The 13,776-nt window shown below is 42.3% G+C and overlaps 1 protein-coding gene across 1 annotated transcript; it reads left to right on the plus strand.

The window, feature by feature from the left end:
- Window positions 1–270: 270 nt before the first annotated feature.
- Window positions 271–12,696, plus strand: LOC149320517 (uncharacterized). Its single transcript, XM_089501776.1, has 4 exons — window positions 271–342; window positions 2,078–2,145; window positions 8,401–8,519; window positions 10,794–12,696. Exons 3-4 carry the CDS (start codon window positions 8,486–8,488, stop codon window positions 11,984–11,986), a joined length of 1,227 nt encoding a protein of 408 aa, XP_089357902.1. The 5' UTR covers window positions 271–342; window positions 2,078–2,145; window positions 8,401–8,485; the 3' UTR covers window positions 11,987–12,696.
- The last annotated feature ends 1,080 nt before the right edge of the window (window positions 12,697–13,776 follow it).

The raw sequence follows: 13,776 nt of genomic DNA on the forward strand, positions 1-13,776 counted from the left end.
AGTTCCCCCCCCCAGCCACTTGTTACTTAATAGTATATTATATTATATTTCAGCATTCACAGATTGGATTATTTGCAGTTTATTTTATTTTATGACTACTTCCCGCAGAAGAGGAGCGGCAACAGCCATTTTTTGCTGCCAGTAGTAATATTACCACTATTTTTAAATTGTAATTTTTAAACTGTGGATTTTAAAGGATGAATTTTAAATTTAGATTTTTTGAATAGGTATGCATCTTGTTTGTCTTTTAACTGATGTGTCTTTTAACCCAGGTCTTTTTAACCGATGGCTGTCTGTTAATTTTTGTTGTTGTTCTCCGCCTCGATCCATGGGGAAAGATGGGTAAGAATATATATATATATATATATATATATATATATATAATATAGTAGTTATTAATCATAATGGTAATATTACTGGCAACAAAATAAAAATAGTGGTAATATTACTTGCAACAAAAAAGTAATGTGTTATTTTATTTTGGAAGGCAATAAGTCAGGGGTAGGCAACCTATGGCCCGCGGGCCAGATCCGGCCCGGCGTGGCCTTGGGACCGGCCCCAGCCTGGTCCTGCCGCTGATTGCCACCGGGGCCTTTGGCCTATCAGGAGGAGGCGGGCAAGCGGTGGGCAAGGGGGAGCAAGCGGGGGCAAGGGGGGCAATTGTCTATAGAAGCCTCAGAAACATGCATTTATATTAACATTTTTTTAAAAATCAGCAATTTTTTTTGCGTGTCCTCCATTCTTTTTATAAAAAGTGTCCTCCATTTGAAAATTTTGTCCTACATTTGTCCCGGTTTATTTATTTATATAATTTTTAAAATTATTTAATTATTTATTTTTTAGCTTTGGCCCCCCCAGTTGTCTGAGGGACAGCAACCCGGCCCCCGGGTCAAAAAGGTTGCCTACCCTGCAATAAGTCATATAATGATGATGATGATGGCATAATACAAAGACTGTGATGGCCATTTTTAATAGTGGCAAGACACAATTAAAAATGGCCACCACAGTTTCTTTGCAGAGAAGCTTAAGCATTATGCCCTTATTAAAAATGGCCACCACAGGCTTTGCAAAGAAGTTTGTGCATTATGCCCTTATTAAAAATGGCCACTGCTGCCAGAAGAAGACCATAGACTCACACTGGAAGACTTAGAGATTCCTAAAGAAATGGTCTCTGGCAAGGAAAATAGCATCCCTGGTTTTTATTTTATTCCCTTTACTCTTTCAGCTGCTTAGAAGCAAAGCCCCGTCTTTTGAGGGTTATGTGAGGAAAGGAGGACTTCCAAGCAGCCCCAAGAGTAAAGAGTGTCCCTGATTTAAACAAAGCCTTTCTCCTTTACTCCAGTCTCTCCCTTGATTTGTGTAGTGCTACATATTATATGTATATTTGCAAAGATGACAGCCGGCAAGCTGGGGGCAGGTTGTGTGCCCACTGAAAATTAGAGTTGCCTGACTGAAAACTAGAGAGAGTTCCCACACTTTTAATGGTTGTGTAGAAGAGGGAGTTTTAGGAAGCATTGCTGACAATGACAGACTGGCAGCTTTAATACATTAATTTTAAAAAATTGTAATATAGCAATATATTACTTATTAACATTACTTATTACATTTTGGGGTAAGTAACCAGAGAGAGCAAGCGTGGTGTAGTGGTTTGAGCACTGGACTATGCACCTGGGAGACCAGGGTTCAAATCCAGGCTTGGCAATGGAAACTCAATGGGTGACCCTAATCACACTCTCTCAACCTCAGAGGATGGCAAAGGCAAATCCTCCTCTGAAGAAACTTGCCAAGAAAGACCCACCTTAGTAAAACCCACAATAATTCAGAAGTGACTTGAAGCCAAACAACTACAAATATAACCATATTACTTTTTTTACAAGTAGTATGTTAGTTTTCGAAGTAATATTTTACAACACTGCCGACCCTTGTTTTACTACAACCAGGTTTTCAAATTAAGGTGGCACTTAAATCTTTTTCTGTTTCTTATCTATGAGTATAGGGGTTTAAAACTGTTTTAACTGGGATTTTACTAGTATAAGGATTTAATTTGCATTTTTAATATGCATAATTTATTCACCAGAATCCTGTTGGAGCTTCAGTTAGAAGAAACCCATTGAATCAATTGTTAGATGATGAATCAGCACACAGGTAAATCAAAATGATTCACTGGGCCTACTCTAGTCAGGCCTAACATTAGGATTTAGTATGCAAAGGGATCTTGTACCACTTTTGAGACTAAAGAGATTATCAGATAGGGGGGAAGCTGGGAGTAAAAGGCATACTCCTGGCATGACTGCTCAGGTGAACGCGACGGTCAGGAGCACCTGTTATCAGCTTCGGCTGATTCGCCAGCTGCGCCCATACCTGGCCCAGAGGGATCTAGAAACTGTTGTACACGCTCTGGTAACTTCGAGATTGGACTTCTGCAACGCACTCTACATGGGGCAACCCTTATACCAAACCCGGAAACTGCAGATGGTGCAGAACATGGCAGCCCGGCTGGTCACTGGTGCTCCCAGGACCAGCCATATAACACCGGTCTTAAAGGACCTCCATTGGCTGCCCATCTGTTTCCGAGCTCAATATAAGGCGTTGGTAATTACCTATAAAGCCCTAAATGGCTTGGGCCCAGGATACCTAAAGGACCGCCTCTCCCCGTATATTCCGCCTCGCACCCTCAGATCGACTGGGCAGCAGCTATTGAAGGTGCCTGGGGCTAGGTTAGCCTCCACTTCGCGGAGGACGTTCTCCACAGCTGCCCCAGCCCTTTGGAATGCGCTGCCCATTGAGCTCCGCTCGTCTACCACCCTGGCCCAATTTAGGAAGGACTTAAAAACCTTCCTATTTCAACAGGCATTCCCCGAATAGATATCCTGCGGGCCTCCCTCCTCTTTTCGTGGCCAAGAGGTTGGGTCATGGGGCTTTTAAATTTTTTTTTTTCCTCTATTGTAGGATTTGAGCTGTATAATTGTGTATTGGATGTTTTTATTGTATTTTTATTGTAATTTTTATATGAGCTGTTTTTGAAATTGTTTGCTTTTACTGCTGTGAGCCGCCCTGATCGAAGGAAGGGCGGCATACAAATAAAATTTATTATTATTATTATTATTATTATTATTATAATTGTGCCATTGTGCTGAAGATTTTCAGACACATCGCGCTCATCCAGGACTTATCCTGTGAAGATCCAGGAATGCTCCAGCAACAAACCATTCATGAGGATGTCCCAGGAATGGTTAGTTGCAGGAGCATTCCTGGATCTTCATGGGATAAGTCCTGGATGAGCGCGATGTGTCTGAAAATCTTCAGTGCAATCATGCAATTATACTGGGAGAATGCTTTTTACTCCCGGCTTTTTTACCCCCATCTGATAATCTCCTAACTGAAAGAAAGAAGTTGGTAGTATGCGCTCTCAAAGACTTGGCTCATGCTACCAACTGCTTTCCTTGAGTTAGTCTCAAAGGTGCTGCATGATCCCTTTGCGTATGGATTTCTCTCAGATGAGGCTTTTATTCTTAGAAGAAGCCCCACTATGTACAACAATATATACATTGACACCATCCACACTAGTAGCAACCCACTCTGAGGTCAAATGCTCAGAGTCACTACTCTAGCCAAGGCTCTGTGAAGCCTACTAGGCCTTGCCTCTCCCTCTGGTCCCACAAAGGATTCATCCTCCCTCCTGAGTGGCTTCTCAGACTGGCAGCATTCTGCAGTACTTTACAGCACTTGTGGAATATCTTTTTGGTGTCACTTCCTGTTTAAATGCCTAATCATTATGGCTCACAGTAACCCTTTAATGCCTGGTTACTGTTAAAACTCACATTGTACATTTTCCTTGGGACTCTATATCCCAACAATCCCCTCCAAAAATGAACAATGTGTGTTTCCATGAACCTTCCCGTTCCACACAGTATCTCAGGCTTTAAGCTTCTGCTTGCAGTGTCATGCCCAACTGCACTGAAAACTCATGTCTGTCTACCTGTAGGGCCTTTGTGAGGATGTCTGCAACATTGTCCTCTGAACAAATATAGACAAGACTCAAGACACCGTTTTGCACCAACTCCCTCACATTCTGGTACCTCACACCTATATATTGCATCCTAGTCTTCATATTTTCCACCTCAGACATGGCAATACAAGACTGTGTGTCCCCATGTACAACTGTTGGGCCTGTACACTTCTCACCCAAGTCCTCCAGCAACTGCCTCACCCACTGCACTTCTCCTGCCATCTCAGAAAGTGCAGTGAATTCAGCCTCTGTGGTACACAGTGCCATGCAGCTTTGCTTTCTGCTCCTCCAAACCACTGGACTATCTGCAAACTTGACCAACAAACCAATCACCAAATTTTTATCATGCAGCTCTGAGGCAAAAGAGCTGTCCAAAAACACTCCAGTTGTGCTTCAGATCTCTGCAGCACTAGCTTCCTTTCCTTGCCGCCTTTCAGGTATCTCAGCAGCCTTTTTATTGCTATCCAGTCCTCCACTGCTGACTCTCCTGCTCAAGACACCTACAGCAAAGTAAATGTCAGGCCTGGTGTTACTGGCAACAAAAAGAAAACTTTCTATTACAGATCTCTACAGATCTGGATGTTCATATACTTTGTCAGACGCACTACTGGCATAACCAGGAGTCATGGGGCTCTTTACCACTTTGGCATTCACTAAATCACACTTCTCCACCAGCCTCTCTATCTTTTTGGTCTGACTCAACAAGATCTTGCCATCCTCAGTCCTCTCCGCCTCAGTCCCAAGATAGGCCTTGAGGTTTCCCAGGTCCTTTAACACAAACTTTTTCGCCATCTCCTTCTGCACAGCCTTAACTTCCTGCTCAGTCTGAGCAGCCACACATACAGTAGGTCATCTGCATAAATCACAAGTGTGACCCCCTCCATTCTTGTACACACAAGCATCTGCAATGCTGGCTTGTATCCCAGCCTCACCAGCTCCTCATGGATATAGAAGTTCCAAGAGCATGCACTCTTCTTAAGCCCATAAAGAGCTTTTCTGAGCTTGTAGACCTTGCCTTCCTTGGCATCATCAAACCCTGGTGCTTGCTCCATGTACACTTCCTCATCCAGCTGTGCGTTTAGGTAAGCCGTCTCAAAATCAAAATGCCTAACTATCTGGCACTTTCTTGCAGACAATGCTAACACTAATCTGAGACTTTCTGGCTCCACATTTGGAAAGAATGTCTTGTCAAAACTCTCAAAATGCTGTTTAGAGAATCCTCTAGCCACCAACCTGGCCTTATACTTTTGGGTTCCATCTGGCATCTCCTTCCTCTTAAACACCCACTTGCAACCTACAACCTTTTGGTCTCCTGGCCTTTCTACCACTTCAAATACCTCCCTATTCACCAAGGATGAGAACTCACACTCCATGGCCTCAAACCATCTCTCTTGCTCTTCCCTGAGATAGGTAAGAAGCTCCTGATAGCTCTCCGGCTCATCAGCCACAACAGTACACACTTTGACATTCTGCACCACAAAATGATCAAGTGGCCTTCTGACTCTCTTGAGTGCTCCTGGGGATTGTAATCTCTTTACACCCCCTATCATCCTCACGATCACTACTTGTCTGCACCTCTGCATCTGCAGATGGCACTTTCACTAATTTTCTAGTAGTGATGGGTGAGGTCTCTGTACTTGTGAGTTCCCTGCAGGTGCTAGGCTGGCCATCTGGCTTAACCTCTGGTGTTTCTACCCCTCCAGTTCCAGTACTCCTTTCTCATTCTCACAAACACCTCCTGTTTCGTGTGGATCTTCCCCCACCCAGAGTGTTTTTCAAAATTTGCACTCCTGGACAACATTTCCCGGGTAAAACCTGTAAATATTCCCCTGATACCCCACAAACAGCAATCTCCAGCACTTGGGGTCTCCTTTCTTTCTGAAATTTTGGGGAATCAATACATTAGCATACTGCCCAAACACCCTTAGGTAGCTTAGATTGGGTGTCCTCCCAAATAAAAGTAGGGTGTTTGTTTCACAGCAGAATTCCAAACTCGGTTAGTGATGTGGCAGGCAGCCAGGATTGCTTCCCCGCAAAGTCCTTCTGGGGCCCCTGCATCAAGCAGCACACAATCCTTTATCTGTTTTAACGCCACAATCTTTCCACCAAACTGTCTTCTTGCGGAGTGGCAGCATCAGTGGTGTTATGATGGATGCCCTTCTATTTTATCCAATTTTTCAAGCTTTGGGACAAAAACTCACCACCCCTAGCTGTCACCAGAGTACTAACCTTGTACTCAATTTCCACCATTTCCACCCAGTTTTTGAATGTGGCAGCAGCCTGATTCTTTTCCCTGGGTGTGTAAGCATAGGAGTATCTGGTGTGCCTATTGACAATGACCATCAGATATCTACTATTGCCCACAGATTTAGTGAAGGGACCGGCCATATCAGCATGCACCATTTGGAAAGGTCTCTAGGTGATGCATTTGCTTTTCTTGGCAACAGGAAAAGCCTTTAGCTTTATCTTGCTGCACACAGAACAATCCAGATGATTCCTGCAGTCATTCAATTTCAGCCCAGGACAAACACTTCCCAGTTTCCCCATAGTGAAATGAGTGTGCCCCAGTACCCTATGAAAATAGTGTGCACAATCTGAGTGCAAAGGCACATTGCTTACTGTAGCACGCTCTGCATGGTCATCTAAGAAATATAATTTGTTGTACTTTCATGCTTTTGCACAAACCTGCCCCCCTTTAGTAATGAATGACACATTCATCCCCCTCAAAATGTTGGGCATGTCTGTCTGTAGTCAGTGAGGACACACTGACCAGACAGTTTTGCAATTGGGGAGCACACAACACATTTTCAAAGTTATTAGCAAACCCAGGAAAACACACAGTCCCCATGTCCCTTATTTGTCTTGAACCCCCGTCAACCAAACCCCAGAGTCTATACATGAGGGCTTGCAGTTCTTCAGCAAATAATTCCTGTTAACTAAATGATGGGTTGCTCCACTGTTAACAAGCCAAATATATCTGGCTTTAGCGGCGAGATGGGCTTGACAGTCACTGTTCTTCACTGTCGATACAACTCCCTTCCTGTTCCCAGGAGACTTGTGTTGATCCTTCTTTCTGGCAGCAGGTGGATTCTTGCAGTTCTTCTTGAGATGACCTGGCTGTCCGCAATTGTAGCATCTCCTGACTTTGCAAACAGCTGCACTGTCAGCTTGTTGAAATGCCTCTGATGGTGTGTTGCTGACCTTGATTCAGCATGTTGCTGTCTTTGAATGTCTTTCTCAAAATGCTGTCTTTGGCATTCCTCCAAGACACGTATTGACACCAAGTCCATTGAGAGCTCACTCTCTGGAACCCCCTGTAAGCTGTGCATTATATGATGAAATTCACTGGATAAGCTGCCTAGCAAGATGTATGCTTTTTGTTCTTTAGTCAACTTTATTCCTCTGTTTTCTATCTCTAGGAACAGATGTCGCATGGTGGACAGATGCTCTTTTGGAGACTGTCCCTTTTGCATCTTACAAGCATACAGTCTCTTGTTCTAGAGCATTTTCAACAGTGCAGAGTCAGATTGATGCACTTCTCTCAGTGCATTCCAAACCTCCTTGGCAGATATCTTATCCCTTACATGGTCTAACTGACCGGGCTCTTCTATCTTCTTCAGCACTTTTGACAGTTAAACCTTCTTCAATTACATTCCAGAGTCCTTCTCTTATTAGGACTGCCTTGGCAGAGACAGCCCATTGGCTATAATTGGTGTCGTTTAACTTTGGGAACTTCACGAAATCCATGCTGGCAACTAAACAAACAAATGCTCGGCCTTGATAGCCTTCCACAGCGCTCGCTATCTGCTGAATATAAGAAAATGGCTGGCAGCTCAGTTCCTTAACTCTTTGCCTTCCAGCCCTCAGACAGTTTTAGCTGCTCTTCTGGATAACTGCTCACAGAACAGCTACTCACTCAAATTGCACAGGCAGATCCTGAGGCACACCCTGGGCCCATAACCCTTGTTAAGAAGCCTTTTGATGTTATGTAGCGTGTGAGGCAACATATCAACGTTTCATGCCAGATTTTCCACCTTTGTGACTGTAGTCAGAAGCTTGTGAGCTGGAAAAATACCTCTCCCTTTTATGAGCAAAGAGACACTGTAATTTTCTCTCAGATGAGAGAGGTGCAAAATGACATGTTGCCTCACGCGCTGCATAACATCAAAACCATTTTAACTGCTATATCTTTGAATAGGATTTAGGCCATTGTGTTTTTATGGGTGCCTATTGAATAGTTTTATAAGGTGCCTCCCATCTGAAACTGGGAGAAAACGGGCAGAATTCAAATTAAGTGGCATCTTCTTGGCTGCTTTGTGAGCAGAAGGCTGGGATAAGTACAGTAGTCCTTCTGCCTGATCTATCACAGCTTCTCTTACTTTCTCTTTCAGAATCTGGTGACTCTTGAGAAGGTGAATTTCAAGAAGAAGGAGAGAAGGATCTGCCAGAACAAGAATAAAAGGCCTATGAGGCATCATGGATGAGAACTCTGCAATAGCATCCTCTTTGGGTAAGAGCATCTCTTGCACTGAATTGTTAGAGCCACTTTAGAAGTACAGCAGGTCCTTGTTATCTGCTGGGGTTTTGTTCCAGGACCCCTCGTGGATAACAAAAATCCGCGGATGCTCAAGTCCCATTGAATATAATGGCATAGCAAAGTGGTGTCCCTTATATAAAATGGAAAATCAAGGTTTGCTATTTGGAATTTGGCATTTTTAAAAATATTTTCAATCCGTGGATGCTTGAATCTGTGGATAAGGAGGGCCAATTGTACAAGCATACCTTATTTAAAGCCTCCAACAAAGAAGTTCCTTCTGACAAAGTCTTTTTAGACCTGTCTATCCCTCAACTTTCCTTCTTGTCTTCCATATTGCTGTTAACTGCTATCAAGTTGACTTCTACTTATGGTGACCCTATAGAATGAGAGACCTCCAAGTCACCCTGCCACCATGGCAACTACTTTTCCACGATGATGAGATTGTGTACTCTTGGGAGGCAAGAGGCCATATTGACAGCATCAGTGCTACTGACAGGGTCTCCCAGGTCAGACATGCTTTTTCAGAGGAGCCAAACAGTTACTGGGCAGCAGAAGTAGTGCGTGTGTGTGAGAGAGATAAAAACAATAGTGGATGATCTCTTGTGAGACAATGGCAGTGGCACCATAGCTAACACTTCTTAGTACTGTGCTGAAAGAGCATGGTAACCACCTTTTGAATGTCCTCCGTGAACCTGGAATTTTTTTCAACAATACTGACATTAGTAGGATAGAGAAGGAGGGCTGAAGAAGGTGGGGTGTCAGGTTGCTACAGCTTGTCTACAATAAACAATGCAATAAAACTTAAACTGAGAAAGAATGGAATTCTACTCTAGTCAATCCTACTGTAACTGTACATGTTTGCTTACAAAAGGCAAGTAAAGAGCAGCTGCCTTTAGAAACTTTTATTGAGTATGCGTGAACAGAAAAAAAGCTTAGATCTATAAATGTGGCCACCAAAATGGAAATCAAAAAAAGTGAAGGCTGGTGAAAGAAAAGTCATCCCTGGATGCCTTTTCAAAGAAATCTTTTAAGTGGCAACAGTATATGTGAAAGGGAAAGTATATGTGAAAGGAGTTCTAATAGACCACAGATTGAACATGAGTCAGTAGTGTGATGCGGCAGCCAAAAAAGCCAATTTGACTCTAGATTGCATCAATAGACATAAACAGTGGACCCTTGTTATACACTGGGGTTTGGTTCCAAGATCCCCCGTGTATAATAAAATCTATGTATGCTCAAGTCCCATTAAATATAATGACATAGAAAAATGGTGTCCCTTATAAAAAATGGAAAATCAAGGTTTGATATTTGAAATTTATACTTTTTTGGAACATTTTCAAACCGTGTATGCTTGAATCCGTGTATAAAAAAATCTGTGTATAAGAAGGGCTGACTGTACTATCTAGGTCAAGGGAAGTAATAGTACCTCTCTATTCTGCTTTGGTCAGGCCTCACCTGGAATATTTTGTCCATTTATGACCACCACAATTCAAAAAGGATGTTGATGAATTGGAGCATGTCCAGAGGAGGTTGACCAAAATGGTGAAGGGTCTGGAAACCATGCCTTATGAGGAGGCTTCCTTATAGGGCAGGGTATGTTGATCCTGGAGAAGAGAAGGTTAAGAGGAGATATGATAGCCCTGTTTAACTATTTGAAAGAATGTCACATTGAGGAGGGAGCGAGCTTGTTTTCTGCTGCTCCAGAGACTAGAATATGCAACAATGGCTGCAAGCTACAGAAAAAAGATATTCCACCTCAACATTAGGAGGAACCTCCTGAAAACAAAAGCTATTCGACAGTGGAACATTCTCCCTCGGAGTGTGGTGGATTCTCCTTCTTTGGAGATATTTAACCAGAGGCTGGACAACCATCTATCAGTGTGTGTGTGTGCGTGTGTGTGCACGCTTTGATTGTGAGTTCCTCCATGGCAGGGGTTGGACTGTATGGCCCTTGTGGTCTATGATTCTATAGACAAGTAGGATGGACTAGAGGTCTGATTCATACCTCAAGAAAATACTATTTCAGACTACAACTCTCAGAATTCCTTTGGTTTCCGTTGAACATAATTGGTAGGAATTAATACCGGTCTCCGTGGACCCAACATGATTTTCTGGGTGTCAGTGAGCACAGGATCTACCTCTGGATGCTGTTCATTCTCTACTATTCTGTCCTTCACAACAAAAGTGTACATTTTTAAAAATCACATTATCTCCTGCTCTCTTACAAGTTGTCTGTCTTCTTTCCAGGAGCTAATATACAGGAAATTGAGAATGAAGAAAAGCCAGGACAAATTTTATTGAAAAAAGACTGCAGTGAAGAGGACACAAAGCAGAACACAAAACCAGAGGTGAAACAGAAGAGAAGGAACAAAACCAGTTCCCAAAATGACTTCCATGAAATTCCAACCCAGGGAAAAATAGACAAAGGAAAGGAAAGTACCCTCTGCCTTCTGTGTGGGAAAAACTTTCGTTGGAAATCAAGCCTTGATCTTCATATGAGAACTCACACAGGAGAGAAACCATATAAATGCCTTGAGTGTGGAAGGAGCTTCAGTCTTAGCAAAAGCCTTGCTTCTCATCAAAGAATTCACACGGGGGAGAAGCCATTTCAATGTTTGGAGTGTGGAAGGAATTTTCGTTGGGCTGATTCCCTTGCATTGCACCAAAAAATTCACACAGGAGAGAAACCATTTAAATGTTTGGAATGTGGAAAGAGCTTTATCACTAGCAAATACCTAACTTCTCATCAAATAATTCACACAGGTGAGAAGCCCTTTAAATGCTTACAATGCGAAAAGAGTTTTAATAGGAGAGAGACTCTTATTTCGCATCAAATAATTCACACAGGAGAAAAACCGTTCCAATGCCTAGAATGTGGAAAGAGGTTTAATCGGAGGGATGGCCTTAATTCACACCAAACTATCCACACAGGGGACAAACCATATAAATGTTCAGAGTGCGAAAAGAGCTTCAGCAAGAGCACAGACCTAATCTATCACCAAAGAATCCACACGGGAGAGAAACTTTACAAATGCCTGGACTGTGGAAAGAGTTTCAGTCAGATATCAATCCTCAGTACTCATCAAAGAATTCACACGGGTGAGAAACCATTTAAGTGCTTAGAATGTGGAAAGAACTTCAGGCAGAAATCAAGCCTTGACCGACATGAAAGAATTCACACTGGAGAGATGCCCTATACATGTCCGGAATGTGGAAAGAAGTTCAGGCAGAAATCAAGCCTTAGTTCACATCAAAGAACACACAGAGAAGAAAAGCCTTTCAAATGCATGCACTGTGAAAAGACTTTTAGATGGAGAACAAACCTCAGTTCACATCAAAGAATTCATACAGGAGAAAAACCATATCGGTGTCTGGAATGTGGTAAAAGCTTCAGTGGAAGTACCCGCCTTATTTCACATCAAAGAACCCATACAGTTTAAAAGCAGTAACAGTTCTTGGACCGTAGCAAATCAAACCTTAAAGAATTCACATAGTCAAGAAAGTATATTTCCCTTTGTAGTGTGGGGAATAGCCAGTGTGGTTTAGTGGTCTGAGTGTTGGACTAGGACTCTGTAGAGACCAGGGTTCGATTCCCCGCTCACCCATGAGTCACATTTTCTGAGCCTCAGGGGATGGCAATAGCAGACCCCTTTGGAAGAAACCTTTCAAGAAAACCCCATGATAGGTTTGCCTTAGGGTCACCGTAATTCAGAAATGACTTGAAGGCACACAACAACAATATAGGTAAAAATCAGCCAATTATAGTCCAGAATAAAAAGTTTAATTGTGTTGGATGTGGAAACCTCAGAGTTGAGTCCCAGTCCTTAATTCTTTCATGTTTAGGATTCCCCTGTTGCAGCTAAATTAGGTATTCTCAAATCCAGGAAACTTATTTATAAGATTGTTGGAGGGAGCACCAGTACTCATAGATACCTAAGTCCTAAAATGGAATTAAAAAGCCCCCTTCATAAGCTTATTGTTAAGATATGTTAGATATAAGATGAGTGGGCATCAGAATTAGCCTTTTTTGTGCTGGCTCTATCCTTATAGAATGCTCTATTTTGGGAGGTACATGTGATTCCCTTGTAGCTGTTCTTAATAGGGCCTTAAAACCTGTTTCTTGCTGATTCTGCTTTTAATTGACTGTAAACCCACCATTTATTCTGTGACTTTTTGTTTGTTTGTTTACTGTTGTGGCAATTTTAAACTATTCCTATTAATTTAGTTAAGTATATTTTTATATTTGTTTCAAGTACTTACTCTGTGAGCCCCTGGGGAGTTTGCCTCTAAAAGCAGTATAGAAATATTTTAAAATAATAAATCTGTATACCATATACGTATACCATACCATCACTATTACATAAATGTGGGGGTTTCTGAACGTACAGCACCAAGTATAATTGTTTTATTTATATACCGCTATTCCAAAGATCATAGCGGTGAACAGCAAGTAAGCTAATTAAGCAAGTAAGCTAATTTGCCCCCAACAGTCTGGGTACTCATTTTAGCGACCTCGGAAGGATGCAAGCCTGAGTCGAGCTTGGGCCCTTTTGCTGGTCTTGAACTCGCAACCTTGTGGTTTTGAGTGAATGGCTGCAGTACAGGCATTTAACCTCTGCGCCACCAGTATGGCAGGGGTTGGAACCAAGCGTCCCTTCAGATGTTACTGGGCTACAGCTCTGTTTTCCACACCATTCACTCTGCTTGCTGGGGATGATAGGTGTTGTAATCTAGTCTAACAATGTCTGGAGGGCTGCATGATTCCCATCCTTGATATGTAGCTTGGAATAGTTTGTTGTAATTGAGAAACTCCAGCTGTTTTTTTTTTTTAAGATAGAGAATAGATGTTCACAATTGTTAACATTTGAAATAGAAATAAAATATATATGGCAGAAATCCATCCCTTTCTTAATGACAATACAGTTACTAATTGTTTTATGTGCCTCTTTCACTGTTCTAGGTAATTTTCTTCCTCTCTTCACCTATATTCTGTTCCTTCCTTGCAAGGGAAGGACCATTTAAGGAAAAGCCATCACTGGTCTGGGCACTGAAATTTATAGAGGAGAAATTTAAATAGAAGACACGGCACTCTTTCTTACTACAGTACACAGAGCACTTTATACCACTTTCACTGTCACAGCTACATCCTACAGAATCCTGGGATTTGTAGTTTGTTAAGGCATTAGTAATTTCTGACAAGGAATTCCAAGTACCTCTTCAAACTAAAAAA

Source organism: Sceloporus occidentalis, unplaced genomic scaffold, assembly GCF_023333645.1.
Source record: "Sceloporus occidentalis isolate IW3139 unplaced genomic scaffold, rSceOcc1.0.p SCAF_1, whole genome shotgun sequence".
Taxonomy (NCBI): domain Eukaryota; kingdom Metazoa; phylum Chordata; class Lepidosauria; order Squamata; family Phrynosomatidae; genus Sceloporus; species Sceloporus occidentalis.

Bases quoted from the DNA above. Each gene is read 5' to 3' on its own strand.
- LOC149320517 (XM_089501776.1), top strand. From the start codon at position 8,486: ATGGATGAGAACTCTGCAATAGCATCCTCTTTGG. The intron at 8,520-10,793 runs GTAAGAGCATCT...TCTTCTTTCCAG, and splicing joins TGCAATAGCATCCTCTTTGG to GAGCTAATATACAGGAAATT.